We start from the raw sequence: 17199 nt of genomic DNA on the forward strand, positions 1-17199 counted from the left end.
TGCATACGACCTATATGTACGTTTCATTGGAGGACAGTCTCTATGATCCATACAGTACATGTTTAAAAAGTGTCAGTATGCACATCAAACGATCTCTTTAATGTAAAACTGCTGTTAAATCATGTTGTGCATGACATTAGTGTTGTGGGGGATCAAATTCAAAATCACTTTAGTAGTAACATTACAAAAAGAACACATTTATCCACACTTAATGTAAACATCATTTAAAAGAAGGATTACTCCTTTAATGTTTCACATTTGCAAAATCAGTATCCATTACATATCTTAAATGTCCCCTTTATTTTATCGTACATCACATATGATCTAATCTTTCGATTCCAGCAGGTGTGATGTTCCTGTGTCACTCTGGACTCAGTTCACAAGGTGTCGGGGTTGTCCTCTGCAGGTTCAAGAGCTTCTTGTGGTCTATACATAAAGGTGAGGAGGAAAAAAGCCACATCATAAGAGCACCAGTAGGCCGTGTGTGAGGTCACTGCAGACCAGTAGCGGCTTTCCACCAGACCTTCACGCAGCTCAAAGTCAATGCGCCGCTCCAACTCCACTGCAACAGAGACAATTCCAAATGTTATCCAATGGGACCTAGTGTTCATATCATCTGCACTGCTCACCATCATCATCATATTGTGTGTCAGCACTTACAATAAGCAGTTTTTAGTCTCAGGGCTCCAGACTAACGTTTTCCCTTGGTTGAACTGACGCACCCAACATTTTAATTCAGATGCAGTCAAATTCTTCAAAATGACATCTACAGTGCCACAATTTAGAATAAGGTGTTTATTAGAAGCACACACATAGTGTGTTTACACACACCAATTCTGCAGTAACTATCTCCATAGTTCAGCAACAAGTTTTACAATGTATTCATTCATTTTCAGAGAACATGATCACAGCACAGAATGCAGAGGTCAGGAATAGCAGTTAATACATTTTAGAAGTTACATATGTGGTTCATCATGTTCACCAACCAACGATATGAGAGAAATGCCACTCTCAACCAAACATTCTTTATTAGCCAATCACCACCACCGCAGGTTGGGTCTTGTGGTTATGTACGTTGTTGGTGCGGAAAATAAAACTACAACATGGAGAACATGAATGAAGCACATGAAAGATTGTTGATAAAACACTAAAAAACAAATGGTGTTGGGCGTGGGCACAGGAAATTGGTGGTGGCGGTGCTACCAGCACCTCGATATCTCGGAGTGTGACTCCAGAGAGTGAATGTCCATGCACTCCAGTATAAAGTACATCCACGCTGCCAGGTGCAACAGCAACAGCTGGCAAAGTCAAAGATGGGCTATTTCTGGGACTGAGCCATCCAATTTAGTCAGAAACCCAGTTCCATTGAGATCTTGACTAGGCCTTGTTGCTGGGATGTTGCTGTGGTCTGCTTTCAGGTCCGTCAGCCACAGGAAGCACATTAGTGTTATCTGATGCCTGTTGTTCCCACACTCAGCCGTGGCTGGGTCTCTGTTGTTGTCGTTCTGCCTTGTCATTGAGAGTAGACCTTGGATGGTTGGTAGAGAATATCTTGTTTATTCTCCTGGCCTCTAGCTCTCATGTATCTCTTTAGGCGGCCTTGTTTGGAAGTCTCTAGTGCATCAGGTATGGACAGCTGGTTTTATTTCTTAGGCAGCTCTTTCTTTACCACAGCTCTCTGAAGCTTGGATAGATGGCTAACCTCTTTTCTTCTTTCTTGCCTTGCTGTTCACATTGTAGCCAAGGATCACCGATGATGCTGTGTCTAATGGTTCCTTGTTACTTAGCCTTGGCAAGTGGGAGGAGTTTGCATTCCTCTGCATATATCCCTTCTTACTGGGGTTGCTCTCATAGTAGCATTCCATTAGATTCCTTTATTCTACTCAATTCCAGCTATTGCATGTCCCAGTAGTCCACCTCTCACTGGGTTGCCCTGGTTCCTCAACACCTGATTTGGATGTTGTTGAGTTGAGCTGGGCTATGTCCAAGCAGGTGTTGCTCTATCATTTGTTAGTATTGCTTTATCATTTGCACTGCTTCACGTTCACAGCATAGGCCTATACCCTGCCTCAGGGCCCAGTTAGGGCGTGGTCATCCACTTCAAGTATATATACTTGAACATATATTCAGATGGGCCCTTAGGCAAGGTCCTTCATGCTATAGGCCAATACTGTGAACATGAGTGCAATGCTGTGTGAAGAGAAAGGGGCAGACTAATCAGCCTGCGTGGGTGTGTGTGTGTGTGTGTGTGTGTGTGTGTGAGAGAGAAAGCTCTGGGGCAGATAGATGAATGAACAGAAGGACACGGGTTTTTAATGTTGGGGGGAAAATAGACGGACGGTTGATTCTGGCGCCATGCATTGATCAATGTATGGGAAACTGGAAATGGAAACATTACTGCCCCAGTGTACATTCCTACAAACTGTACATACATGAACTCACTTATTACTTACTGATTCACATGACATCCATATCAACGTGATAGTGTTGACTCATTCATATAGACAGTTGAACCCATGTCGCTCTGTCAGTAAAAATGAGCTATTACTAGAATATTCGTGAAGTGATAAACTCATTAATCTCACATATTATAAAAATCAGCAGGTGAGTTCACAGCACTTACATGAGGTGCTGTCCATGACAGCTGAAGTGGACTGGGACATAGCACGCTCCACCTTCCTCATTTCTTGCGCTACATGTTTGTCTTTCTCAGTGCTCTCTGCCACTGTTGCTTGTTCCTCTTTCAGCATGTTTTCCATCTGAGAGGCTCCACCCTCGCAGTTAGATGGCTCCTCTTCAACTCCACCCATCTGGCTACTGGAACGGGAAAAGCGGGAAAACAGGATTCCCCCGATTCCCTTCCCAAGACTTGCAGCACCTGAGGAGCAGTCGAATTTATACTGTCTCACCACTAATAAAATGAGGTCATTCATTAAAAGAACTGGAACATTTTGATTTTTATAGATTTGAGGAGATGAAGAGATTGGGGATAAAAGTGAACAGCAGCAGTGATTCACTGACCTCAGCGAGTTCACACCTGACCACACCCAGCATCACAGAAGACTTGAGTGTTGTCCCTATGGTGTTGCATTTGTGTCCAATTCTTTTTAGCAACAGTTCTAATTCAACAATAACAATGATCTAAAACTTGTGGTCATTTTCTCTGAGTTAAAGCTAATGGCTTTGGTTTGGTTTCTTGTAAAATGAGATGATAATAATAATCAGAATAATAAATAATAAACATGCATTACCAAAAAAGTACAATATATTAAGATCTTAACACAAGGACCATAAAAAAGGTAATTAACATTCTATTTTTAAAAATAGAATGTAACATAGTGCATAGTTTAGCTGTTCTTGTGTTTCCCAGGTTTCGCTGTAATTCTGTAAGTCTGAACTACCAATAGCTGTGAATGCTTGTTTGTCTTTGTGTAATAATCCTCAATGTAATAATTCTCTCTTTCACTCAGTGCATGGTGGGAGTAGAACAGATATTGTACAGATTTTCGCTAAGAATAGTGGCAGCTCATCATCTCTAATGTAGAATATAAAGCATCATTAATCAGCTTTAAGTTCTCTATACAGCCGTCTCACCCTCCATTTACGGTCTGATGGGTCAAATGTATCAGTTGTCAGTCCAATGGATGATGGTTAGTGACCTGCTGATGTGGCAGCGACTCTTGTTTCCCTCAGTGCATGTCAGCTAACCTGCAAGTGATTGTTGGTTCATCTGGCTTTAACATCCATCACCAGTCTTTTATCTTATTTGTTATGAGAATGCACGAATACTTTCCTGGTTGCACCTGCAACTCCAGGTCTCATCCTTTTTATTTCTTTCATTATTTCTTGCTGTGTTTGCTTTGAATTGTTGTGCTTCCTTATTGAGAAGTATGGCAAGGTTGAGAATGACTAGCTCCTTTGCATTTCAGTTTGCACTAGACAAACTTATGCTATTCCCATCCCTAAGATAGTCAATCCATAGTAATGTGGATGTTGTTTACTAGTCACATTAAGTGACGTCAACAACCACTACAACAAAACAACAACTACAAGCCGCAGCAGAGACATTTCAGTGGGTAGTAACATACATCACTCTAACCGTACATGAGCTAGTGGAACCAGGGGGTGAAGGGGGTTTATCTTGAAATGTGCCCCATCCACAAATCCTATCACGTAAGGATTCACACAGTGTGAAACTTGTGAATCACCACATACTGTCTGTGATGGCAGCTGGCCATGTTCATTCAGATGCTGCCATAAAGCCAGCATGATATATTGAAGCATGCTTGATGTCTTGATGAAGTACTTGAAAACTTGATTTTCATTTGGTCACAGTAGCAGGAAAATTATCTTTATCAAAACAGTCATTTAAAGGGTGGATTCTGCGTCAGAACACACAGAATTACAGATGACGTTATTCAATGTTATTCAGTGTTTTTGGCACATTTTCTCCTGTTATAAAGATTTGAGAACTTCCCCAAAAACACACATGCAAACGAGTACCTTGTGCTGAGAAGTTTGTATGTGGAAGAATGAAAATAAAGATGTCCGGCTTACCCATGATGCTGGCCTTGCCCAGATTGGTAATAGACTCTCCATAGTGACGTCGAGCCTGAGGTGGGGATGTGCAGGGGCTAGGGATGCTCTCTGAGTCTGACAAAGATATCGTTTCCTTGGTGGGGTTGAGCAGCGTGGGTCGGATCTGATCGTATGGTGTCGGACTGGTGGTGTTGTACCTGCACATAATATCCACATACACGTCACATCACTGATTTCTCTACTGTGGTATTTATTGTGTTTTGATTTCATTCACATCCAAAACTTCACAGCATACGCATTGAGATGTCATAATCTTATTCATTAACAACCATACTGTTGTTACTTATGGGTTGCATTAGTTCATTTGTGATGTTATTTGTATTTACAGTATTGATTAAAAGCCTAACGAACCCTTGCCTACAGAGGGTTGGTTTTAAGAAACCCGCATGTTTATAAAAAATAAAGTTTATTTTTCTCCTCAGAGCAGCTGCTAGTGAATAAATGAATGCCAAGTTATGCCAAAGTGATATTTTTTGCACCTTTTTTCTTCTTTAAAGCCAAGATTTATTCCCATTTCTGACGTCCTGTGAAGTTATTTTGGTTGTAGTTAATCTACACATGCCATTATCGCTAATATACTGTTAAAGGTACTACAATCATTAAGTGCTGACATCAGAGACATGACCATGTGCAGAACCCCCTTTTCTTTGTTTTATCAAAACACAAAAAACAGCAATTACCCAATAACAAGGGTTAGCCAAATCTAAAATCAAACAAACAAATAAAGAAGCAAAATAAATCAAAGCCAACAACTGCCAACATGGTATCACATTAGCAGGATGAAATGATTGTAGAAAAAAGTTGCTGTTGACCTTTTTGGACACGCAGTTACAGAGCATGTGTTCAAAGCACCTCACTATACTTGTCATCCAGTAAGGGGGATTGTGATAACTAACATTCTAATCTGACATTCTTCAGGGGTGTTTTTTTAATTTGATAATGCAAAATTCCCACATACAAATGCACCATTTTATAACAATGGTATTTTCATTGTCTCAATTATAACGGGAGTCTTGCATCCAATTAACGGGCGGCATAGTAGAACTCTTTCTGCATGGTGAGGGCTCTGAGATGAACACTGGACACACACACACACACGGTTGTAATATGGTGTATACACAGTAGCATACAAACACACAATAAACAAAAGTTAATGGGAGACTTCATTCAATCATTGCTAAATAAAATTGATCAAATAGAAAACTACTATACTATATCATGAATACTATATGGTGGTGTAGTGTGGTCTACTGTAGTGAGTATGTTGTCAGTCAGCATCACTCCAGCCCCCATCCACACACACTGCACCTACACACACACACTATAATTCTGCAGTGACACTGAACGTGATGTGCATTTTTGGAGCAGCACATTTAAATACGAGAGTTACTGTGCTTCACTCAAACAATAAACAGGGGAGGAGGTTGATACTGTGCAGTGTGGTGATCATTAAAGATCAGACATGAGGATTGTTGTTTGGAGCTTTGAGATAGAGAGACTCTGCCTCTTGCTGTGGTGGGTATCTTGTTTCAAACCAGTTTCACATGCACAAATGTACTGTAAAACAGTTTGTGTACATTCTCTGTAAGACTTGATCGACTCAGTCATCACCTAACTGATTCTGATCAAGCTACCAAGCTATCTAATGTCCTTGCCTTCCATCATGTTGTCAAATCTACAGGTGTCCTGTTAGGACTCAGTCGGTTGGAATTTGGATCGCAAAATCCTTCTTTTATCAGATGCACAGAATTCTTGCAGTGACATTGTGACCTTTGATGCTTAAACTAGCAGTTTTGTCCTCAGGCTCAGGCTCTGCACTCAAACTGTCTCAGCATCATGTGGGCCCCTGCTCATTGTCAACTACTTCAATATCAGTTAGTTTGGGTAAGTGTCGTTCTCTAACCTCCCAACTTCTGTAACAAAGGACAAACAAAATAAAGAGAACATGGGCAAAAACAAGACTAACAAATAATTGAATATTTGAGAATCAAAATGGATTGATGGATCAGATAAAAAAACAAAAAAAACATATTTATGCATAACTTACCAATGGATTTGAACAGGTGTAATGTTGCTATAGTGTTTCAAGATAAGAGGCTCCAATCTGTATGCCTAAAACAAAACAAACAGATGTTATGACATGTGTGTATGCAGGGTCTATATGCAGTCATGTTGTAATATAATTAATGAATAGCATTCAAGATCAGTATAGGAAGGCTGATTTTCTTTCTGAATAATAAAAGTCACAAAAACAGGTAATGATAGTGATCTCAGCAGAATAGTTGTGGACATAATAACTCACCACAGGATCCGTGGGATGGAATATGTTGAAGAGGTGTTTGCAGATAGTTGTGGGGAGGATGTGGTCCTGTGTGCCATTATTTCCAGGCCGGATTCCTCGCAATGCCAAGAAAACTGCCAGAGGAGAGCCCATGCAGAAGAAGTTTTCCACCTGCAACACAGAAAACAGGACTGATTCATCAACAAAGCCTGTTAAGAACTGATCTAAAAATACAGAGAACAACAGCTGTGCTTGGCCACCTCATGCCCTTTATCACATTCCACAAAGGATCATTAATCTTTCAATACAGCAAATCAAAGTAAATACATTTTGATTTTGGGATTAATAGATTATTAATCTCCATCCATCCAAGAACAAGAACTGTCCAGGGTGTGACCCTGCCTATCGCCCTATGTCCGCTGAGATTGGCACAACACCCCCGCGACCCTCCTGTGGAGGATAATTGTTGTGAGTGAGTTACCTGACAGTGCTCGAATGACTCTCTCTCTCTCTCTCTCTCTCTCTCTCTCTCTCTCTCTCTCTCTCTCTCTCTCTCTCTCTCTCTCTCTCTCTCTCTCTCTCTCTCTCTCTCGAGCAAACTGCAGTGCTTGAACTTGCAATAATAAAGATCCTCTTTGTTCATACAAGCCTTGTGTCAGCACAATCTTTCTACACCATCAACTCATCACCTGTTGTTTTTATGAAGAAGGCTAAACGACACAGACTTTACCCGGGAACAAGAAATACTATTTTCTGATTGGCTGATTGACAGGTTGCTAATTCAAGACAGCTGTATGAATGGACTACGCAGAGCGATCTGCCATCGCATCATCCATTACTAAGTCATATGTGGGGAGTTTTATCACGATCATGTGAACTTATTGAAATGAATGCATGAGACTTGAAAGTAATTAGACTTCCTTGGTTCATTTTTTCAAATGAACAGATTTGGAAGGCTGTCTAAGTTTGCCAAACTCACACTGAAATGCAGATGCAAAGAGATTTTCTCCATGGTGGGACTGAACAAAACCAAAACTAGGAATGCCTTGGTTCTGGGTGGAATGCTGTCATCCAGTGAAAAAGGACATTGAGGCGCAGTGCTTTAAATGGGATCCCCTTATCTCTGTCATCAAGGCATCAAAATCACACAAAAAACACTTACCACACACAGCACCAATCATATGATCATAAGAAACACACACACACACACACACACACAGACAATGACCAACGCCAGGACCACTACTACCCCCCAACTAAACTCTAAACTCTCTAAACATGAGAGCACTACATATCACTGCAGTGGTTCTTGCAACATTTGCAGTTTGAATCATATGTTAGAGATTGTTTTAGCTGTATTATATCTACAACAAAGGAAACAACTTGGAATACCTAATAAAAATAATGTATACAGCTTACTACCGTCGGACTTGTCAGTGTTACCTTGAACTTTAAGGCCGGGACTGCAACACATGAGGAGGTCTGCAGACCCTGGAACTGATCCTCCAAGTCCCTCAACCTGATGGAATGACAGATATACATTAGAGATTAAATTACACGCCATTATTGCTTGTTACCCAATCATCATGAATAAAAAATTCTTGGGTTACAGATGCAGCTTTCTGCAGCTGACTACTTTTGGAAACCCTTGTCATGATATGGTGTAGAGGAGAATTTTAAAGGAGAATACATATTCACATGTGAGCACTTAAAATGAAAACAAGCATGAAAGGAGCAACCAGCAAGCAAAAAAAATATACATAGTTCTCTGGCAGAATTCTTTTTTTTTAGGTTGTAAGCTTACCAAGGATAAGAAGAAAAGAAAGGTTTATCCAGTTGGTGACAAGAGAAATACATCTGTTTTGGAACTGATGTGGAACACTGATGAAGTGGATGAAGTCTGTAAATTCAACTACATATGCTAGTTATCTGGCCGCCCAGGAAATAGTCAGGCACGGGAATACGTTGATGATGGAGAACAGATTTCAGAATATCTATTCTCAGACTTCAAAAACAAGAGTGAAATTGTGCAGAAAATTGGAGATATGTCGCTCTCTGTGAAGACTGTCAAGGACAAAACTGTCATGTTGTCTTGTTTTGTATCTCCCTTCACGTTCCATGTCTTGTCTTCCTTGTTTCATTTTGAAATCACTCACCCTTGTCTCTGTTTCAGGTTCCTGTCTACCCCGCCCCCTTCCTTGTTGGCGTGCACCTGATCCCTGATTGTGTCTACCACACCTGCATCCTATCACTCCCTAATCAAGCACTGCTTATATTCCCCTCTGTCTTGTCTCGTTGTAGTTCATAGCTCACGTCCCAGCACTCTTTTTCACAGCCATAGTTTTGCCTTCTTGTGGTTTTGAACCTTGCCTGCCTTTTGACCTTGCCTTTTTGCCTGACGCTTTTGTACCTCTGCCTGATCTCTTGTTGACCTCCCGTGTACTGAACCTCTGCCTGGAATTAAACTCTGTTACTGACTGATTCGTGTTCTGAGTCCTGCATTTGAGTCCCTTGTTCTGCTCAGCCATAGTTCACGACAAAAACCATAAAAATGGCAGAAAACATCATCAGTCAGCAAATTAAAGACATCAATTCAGCTTCAATCACTTGTGATGAGTCCAAGGACAGAGGTGACATTGAATAAATAACACCGTTCTGCCGATATGTGAACTCTGCTGGGCCACAGGAAGAAATGATTGAGTTAATAAATGGCCAAACATGGGGGGAAGACATCTGTCTTGGATTGTTTAAGAGCTGAAGAAACAAGGTAATCAGGTGTGGAAACACAAACAGACAGACAGACACACAGAGCCACTAAAAGCAATACTTCACTCTCACTTCGTGGGATGACATAATAAACACCTCCCACCTGGCTACTGATAGGGCACTGAGTACGACAGGAGTGCATAAGGGCTTTGTCACTGGATAGAACGCTGCAGACATTTCACTGCAGAACAAAGTCCACTGGCTGTCTATAGGGGAGGTGCTGAAATGCTTTGCGTTGTGTCGGGAAGAGGTGAAAATTTCCTGGACAGCAAAGGGCTCAGAGTGGATGGAAAAGCTGCACTTCAAGGCACAACCCTGCACATGCTGAAGGAGGTTTTGGCACACGAGTGCAAATTGACAGTGTTTGCAAGAGATTTCCAGAGGGGTACACTGTCTCACTTCCCCTCTTTGAGAGAGTTGAAACAAGCTCACAATTTGATAAATTCTGAGTATTTGCAGTGTGCAATCACCACAATGCAAACATTGTTTGGGAAACAATTCTGATTCAGAGAGGAAAAAACACATTATCCTTCCCTGTCACTCCCCTGACCATCGATCCATCCCTACTGAATATGACTACATCTACAGGTGTAAGTCTTCCGGATCTTGAGATGGAACTGGCCAACATAGCCAACAAAGACATATGGGGGACTAATTTCAAACACTTGATAAAGAAACATTCAAAGGCTAAGCTGTTTTAATGCTCAAGGGAAGAGTGTTCCAAAGTGTTCCCTCGTTTTCATTCGTGATCTCGGTACAACTAGCAACATTTCATTTGCCGACCTTGTTGTCCTCTTTGGGACATGAACAGACAGAAGCTCTGACAGGTAAGATGGAGCCATCCCATTCAAACATTTAAAAACCAACAACCGACCTTAAAATGAATCCTGTAGCTCACTGGGAGCCAGTGCAAGGAGGCCACAACAGGAGTTATATGCTCATATTTCCATGAGCCAGTGAGCAAGCGAGCTGCAGCATTTTGGACCAGCTGCAGGCGATGGATGGAGGCCTGGTCTAATCCGTAGTATAACGAGTTACAGTAGTCCAACCGACACAAGATGAGAACATGGACTACACGCTCTAGATCAGCGTGTGGTAGGTAAGGCTTGACTTTACTGAGCAGGCGTAATTGGTAAAAGCCTACTTTTACAACCGAACTAATCTGCTGATCCAACTTAAAGAAGCTTTCAATAATCACACCCAGATTTCTGACTGCTTGGTGGCAGTGGTGACTCAGAGGGTCTAAAATCAAAAAATCAAAAGGATTTCCAAATGTTACAACCTCTGTTTTAGATTTGTTAAACTTTAAAAAGTTTAGAGACAACCACTGCTTTACTTCCTGGAGGCAATTTACCAGGGCATGAGCACTATCTGCACTATCTTGGTTTTAAAGCCAAATAGACTTGAACATCATCAGCAAAACAGTGAAACGAAATATTATGTTTTTGAAAAATGGACCTTCGGGGCAGCAAATACAAAGAAAACAATAACGGGCCTAAAATAGAGCCTTGGGGCACTCCACAGCTAAGAGGGGCCACCCTCGAGCTAAAAGTGCCCAAGTGGATAGAGAAAGAGCGGCCCTCAAGATACGACTTGAACCATTGCAAGACTGTGCCTTTGATGCCCACACAGTCCTCGAGTCAAGAAAGCAAAATTTGGTGATCCACAGTATCAAAAGCTGCTGATAAATCTAAAAGCAAAAGAACAGTGGAAAAACCAGAGTCAACCGGTAAAAGAAGATCATTAAAAACTCTTAAAAGTGCTGTTTCAGTGCTGTGACGCATTTTAAAACCAGACAGAAATTTATCCAAAAGGCTATTAGCTTCAAGGTAGTTTTGGATTTGCACATAAGCCAATTTCTACAATATTTTGGACAGAAAGGGGAGCTTTGAAATAGGCCTATATCTGGATGGTGTTTCCCCATCTAGGTTGTGTCTTTTTAACAAAGGCTGCACAATAGCATGATTAAATGCATTTGGGACACAACCTGACATCAATGAGGAATTAATGATGCTCATTATATAAGGCCCAACCACATCAGAGGCATCTTTCAATATTTTAGGAGGAAGACAATCAAGTGGGCATTAGTAGGGTGTTAACTGGTGCACAATATTTGACATACCATCTAGAGACACGGGGTCAGTGTCTCTAGATGTGCTCAAAAACTGCAGAACAGACAGGGTTAATAGAGGGGTCTGCAACAGTGCAAGGCTGTGTTGAATCTCGGATCGCAGAAATCTTGTCAACAAAAAATTTAAGGAAGCGGACGCATAATAATTCAGATGGCACGATACTGCTAGATTCACTTGGGTTTACCAGGCGATTTAACACAGTAAAAAGAACCTGGCTGACATAGGGCGATAGGTGGGATCACACCCTGGACAGTTCAACAGTCCATCGTAGGGCCACACATAGAGACAAACAACCATTCAGTTAATTTAGACCAGTGACCAGTTTAACTAATCCCCATATTGCATGTTTTTGGACTGTGGGAGGAAGCCGGAGAACCCGGAGAAAACCCATGCACACACAGAGAGAACATACATTAAATAAATAAATACACCATTAAATAATTACAAAAATGTGTCATTAATTAATTAAAATTGGAATTAAATACATAAATGTGTTATTAAATGTGTCATTCATTCATTAAAATACCAATTTGTTTTATGTAAAAAAACATATATAATTATTTGACTATTAAATTAATTATTTAATGGTCGTGTGTTGCAGTGCATCATTAATTTATTTTATCTGTCATTTTCTAACACCTGATTGGTTAACATTAAGTCAAGACAAATTGATTCCAGATAATGAATTGTTGTAGCGCTAGTGAACACATTCCTATGCACTGGGTGGCGCTATGCACCTCTACGTTGGTTTAAATACTACAAACAAACAAAACTTTATTTACAACCACTAAAAATCAATGTCCTGCTCGACCCAATCATGGATGTATAATTACTATTATTAGTTATTATTAGTATACTGTATATTATTAGTGGTGAAGTGAGCGCAGATAGTCCCACTGTAGTCTGTGGAGTAGGTGTCTGTACTCCGGAGACGTGTGGACACAAATCAAGCCGAATTGAAGATCAGTTAAAACTACTTAACAATCCTAAAAACGTGGGTTAATATCCAACAACCGCAGAAGTCTGGTGTAAAGTCACTAGTCACTAGTGTGTGTGTCGCGTATAAAACAAGTCACCGCAGTTTCACTCCACCCATGTTAAGTAGGTACTTTTTTGTAGTGGAGATGCAACGTAAACGGTGGAAATGCGCCATAAAACCTTGTTGTAACAGTTTAACAAACGGTTAAGAAAAACTCCCTCACATTTCTCCTAAAATTTTAACATCGTACGGTTCCCTGACATTAGCCGTTCCCGAGACGTCATATGACACGCTTTGCTGTGCTCGTACACACCTGTGATGTCACTCTGGGAAATAAGGTGTTTTTTATGGCCTTTAGGAAGGTTTTACAAATGTTATCCTCCATGAATTAAAAATATAGACTATAAAGATCTATACATGCCTGTGTCCATGTCTCCAGGTGTCCTGTGTACTCTTTTACAGGCGTCTCTTTCACTATTGTGCTCAATGGGAAAATTGCTTTTTGGGCCACATGAGTATTTTTTTTTGCAGTACCACGAGTGGCCACAATGATAAAATTCAATGCAGAGGGGGCGGAGCTCTATCCAGTTCTTATAATACATCCATGACCAACTCCCGAGAAAGTCCTCCATCGTCTCTCTATAGGCATGCTACTTCAGACCAAAGCAATGTATCAGACTAGATCAGTGTTAGCCCCGCCCACTGACTTTGATGGGCGAGTTTGACAGATAAAATAAATTAATGATGCACTGCAACACAGGACCGTGTAGATCCTCACCCAGGGGGGAAAACACACATTTACAACAGCTCAGTTAAAGAAATGAGAATAGAATAAAATAAAATACAATATAGTAAAAAAAAATTACAAAAAAAAATAAAATTACACTCTAATATAGAGTAAATTTTGGAATTGGTATTTTAATGAATTAATGACACATTTAATAACACATTTATGTATTTAATTCCAATTTTAATTAATTAATTACCCATTTGAGTAATTATTTAATGGTGTATTTATTTATTTAATTTTGGCACTTTCAGTCCTCCATAAATAACTGATACCAAAGTGTCCTAATGATGTATCATATTTTTACAGCCTTTGGAGTATGTTAATTACATTGCTTCAAAATGTTTTGCTAGTTGTTCAGCCTGAATTAGAGAAAGCGTTGCACCATGTGGTAACAGATTTAACTCTCTGTCCATTGTAACTGTTGTACATTAATAATGTTTAGTACCTGAGGTGTGTGAGTCTCAGCTGCTTCTGAAGCTGTTCCTCCTCATTCAGCCAGTTTGTCTCCTCTTGGTCTGGTGCTTCTTGATGATGAAATCGTATGGGGTCCCAGCCTGTCATGATGTCGTAGGTGATGACACAGCCCAGTGAATGTGACACAATCGACACCTTACCATTTTTTTCAAAGTCAGGATTCCGCAAGCAGAAGAGTGAGTAGAGTCGATTGAGCTCCAGAGTCAATCCTCTTGTAATCTACAAGGTGCAAAGACACACAACAACATAAAAGAATATTTTACTAAAGAATTCATCTGTTTCTGAATCACCATTTTAAAAAGAGATTATTTGCACAACAGAGCAAGAGCACACACACGGCATGAACCACTGAGCATCACAACAGGTTACACAAGACGGTGAGATTCATCATGCTTGCACTCTGTTGCATGGACTGGAAAATTAAATACCACACCAATGTTACCGGATTTCACACAACTCAAACTGTCACTGCATCCCCATCACTGTAAAGCAGATAACTTTCCACCACGTTCACCGCAACACTCATTCTCTGTTACCTTTTTTTAATTGTGTACTAACTATTTAAATAGTCAAGGGTTTAAGCATATTTAGCTTGATGCTTCATGACCTTGATTATATTTTCATTATTTCACAGCCAAGCAATTGACCCAATTATATAGCTATACAGCCATGAGGATTAAAACATTTTATCCAGGATTAGGCTGTGAATGGGGGGCACTGGATTCAGACTGACAGCAGGCCACAGTTATCTGGAAACAGAATGTGGCTCAGAGGGAATATGTAAAGCTGTTCCATAGCCTCTGGTTCAGTTGAGGCTCACCTCATCTCTATATAGAGGGCTGGTGTAGTACATGATGTCCATGGCACTGCTGTTCAGCATGTCTCTGAGACCCCGCACTTTATCTGGAGTGATGGAGTCCACTGTATCTGCAAGGAGAACATGCAAATACAAACACAGCCATCAGTGTGAGGTAGAACACCATGTCTCCACATTGTGTTGTGGACAATGACAGACAGTCCCATTGTCTTAATTTGGATAAACTAAGCAATAGGTTTTTTGGACCTCTGTTAAGACTTGATATTAACATTACTGATTACTAATGTCATACTATCAGTTCACCAAAAAATAAATCAAGCGATCTCAGAGAAAACAACCCTTCTACACCTCCTCTGAACTATGTTTGCAGTCTCACAAATGAATCTGCAATGTTCCAAAAGTCTTCAGTGAAATGATTGTGTGTTTCAAAGACGGAGAAAATACATTACACATTATTATACATTACAATTAACATTTTTCTTATGATCCTGTGTCTCCTGTGCACTTCTTACAGGTGTCTCTGTTGCCTGTGTATTTGGGTGTTGTAGAGATGCCTACAAATAAATTAACATAGAGAGGTGTAAGTTGTTGTGTGAAACTGCAGCAGGTTATAGGGACTTCAACTATATACAGTGCCCTCCTATACTATTGGAACAGTGAGGCCAATTCCTTTATTTTTGCCATAGAATGAAAACATTTGTGTTTGACATCAAAAGAGAATATGAGACGAAAGATGAACATTTCAGCTTTTCATTCCATCTGGATCTGATACACAACATAGAAGAACCTTTAGTTTGAAGTAAACTAAATGGGCATGCTTCATTTAGAGTACTGTGTAGTGACAAAAGTGGAAGTGAATATACAGTATGTATTTTCAATGTCAATTTGTGACTGCAAAATAAAGCAAACTTCACATAATGATGTGCCTTTATGAAAATGGATATGTTAAAAGACTTTATGCAACTGTGTGGCTGTGGATTCAGCCATCAGACGCCATCTAACTTCCATAAAAACGAAAAGAAGAAACCTGAAGCAGTGCCATCCCCAGGAGAACACACAAAGCAAGACTTTATAGACTTTTATAGAGCGACATGCTATAGCCCTCCCTTTATAGCTAACGTGATACATGCACCACAACAGCAGAGTGTTTTAATGTGTTTAATACTGTACACACAGAGTTTTTATATGACAAGCCACAAGTATTTTTAAATGGTTTTACATCCAGTAAGTTGATTTAAACCACAGGTCTCCCTCAAGGTTTTGTTTTATCCCTGATTCTGTTCTCTGTGTACACAGAGAACGTCTCCTGTGACAGATAAGGAATGACTCACCTTAAAGAGTAACTAATCGCCTAAACCACTTTTTTCAGGTTAAAACTAGTGTATATGGTTATCTATTATTCAGTCATACTCAGTCGTCCTGGGTATGACATTAAACTGCATCCAGGTGGCGGAGGGCAAGGTCGGGGACAAGGCCAGTAAGTCCCAACTGGCCCCCACGAAATGTCCACAAAGACCATTGAACCCCTTCCCCACGACTGGTGAGTTGCCAGCGCCACAAAACTGGCTGGGTCCCCTATCCGGCAGCAGGGAGAGGCATGTTAGGACTGGGCGATCTTCAGGTCCGAAGATATCGGGGGCTAACCAGTGCCTGTGGATGACCTCGGTATTCTGAGTCGGGGCAGGGACCACTAACCCTAGTGTGCTGGGAACCGTGGGGCAGCTGAGGAAACATCCGCTGGACCTAGGTTCTTCTCAGCCCAGAGAGACTAGCTCGTACTTTCGCTCAAGGCCTGCTGGTCTTTAAACACATTGTGCAAGTCCTACTGCGCAAAGCCCAGCGGTGATGGGAGCGCTGGTAACCGTAGCAGGCCTGCGAAGCTTAAGGCCTCCTGGACTCCAACATGTTTGGTGGCTTGCGATGTGATGGCCGCGTTGAGGCTAAATTGGCCAAGTGGAAGCCCTGTGAGGTTCTGTGCGAATGAGCCTTTTCTAAGGATAGCACTGGTTGGCTCCATGCAGGGAGCCCGCGATAAAAGGGAGGGGTAAACAAAGCCTGCTTGGCACTTTCCTGGTCAGCAAGACACGGCTGACAGGACCTCCAATACAGTGGCCGACATACAGCAAATGCCTTGGAAAAACAAAAACGTAGCCATGCCACATCTGCGGCACTGACCCTGAGTTGCAGGAACGTTTGGACGATGCTGGATCACGACAACTCGGACAGGCCAAAGCGACAGTCGGCGATCATTGACTGCAAACTGCACAGATATCACTGACTGAAAGGTTATGGACAGCTCACAGAGCAGCACTACATATTCTTCTGGTTGGGCGGCGACCTACATCAAGCCGGAGTTACGTT

At 41.1% G+C, this 17199-nt stretch overlaps 1 protein-coding gene across 3 annotated transcripts in view; it reads right to left on the minus strand.

Moving 5' to 3' along the window:
• Window positions 1-214: 214 nt before the first annotated feature.
• ddhd1b (DDHD domain containing 1b) overlaps window positions 215-17199 on the minus strand; it is a 36889-nt gene continuing 19904 nt past the window's right edge. Inside the window, exons 6-14 of one of the 3 annotated variants that reach the window (XR_006362094.1) lie at window positions 14842-14948; window positions 13993-14240; window positions 8324-8399; window positions 6902-7051; window positions 6647-6711; window positions 4558-4736; window positions 2624-2878; window positions 2454-2524; window positions 498-562 (exon numbers count right to left, since the gene is read on the minus strand). Coding sequence is in view for 2 of the 3 variants with exons in the window: in XM_044048713.1 (XP_043904648.1) it covers window positions 378-562; window positions 2624-2878; window positions 4558-4736; window positions 6647-6711; window positions 6902-7051; window positions 8324-8399; window positions 13993-14240; window positions 14842-14948 (1265 nt within the window). In the remaining variant the exon portion in view is untranslated. Of the gene's footprint in view, window positions 563-2453; window positions 2525-2623; window positions 2879-4557; window positions 4737-6646; window positions 6712-6901; window positions 7052-8323; window positions 8400-13992; window positions 14241-14841; window positions 14949-17199 lie in introns of all 3 variants that reach the window. The other 2 variants (XM_044048713.1, XM_044048715.1) reach the window with 2 other exon arrangements.

This window comes from Solea senegalensis, linkage group LG17 (genome assembly GCF_019176455.1).
Source record: "Solea senegalensis isolate Sse05_10M linkage group LG17, IFAPA_SoseM_1, whole genome shotgun sequence".
Lineage (NCBI taxonomy): Eukaryota > Metazoa > Chordata > Actinopteri > Pleuronectiformes > Soleidae > Solea > Solea senegalensis.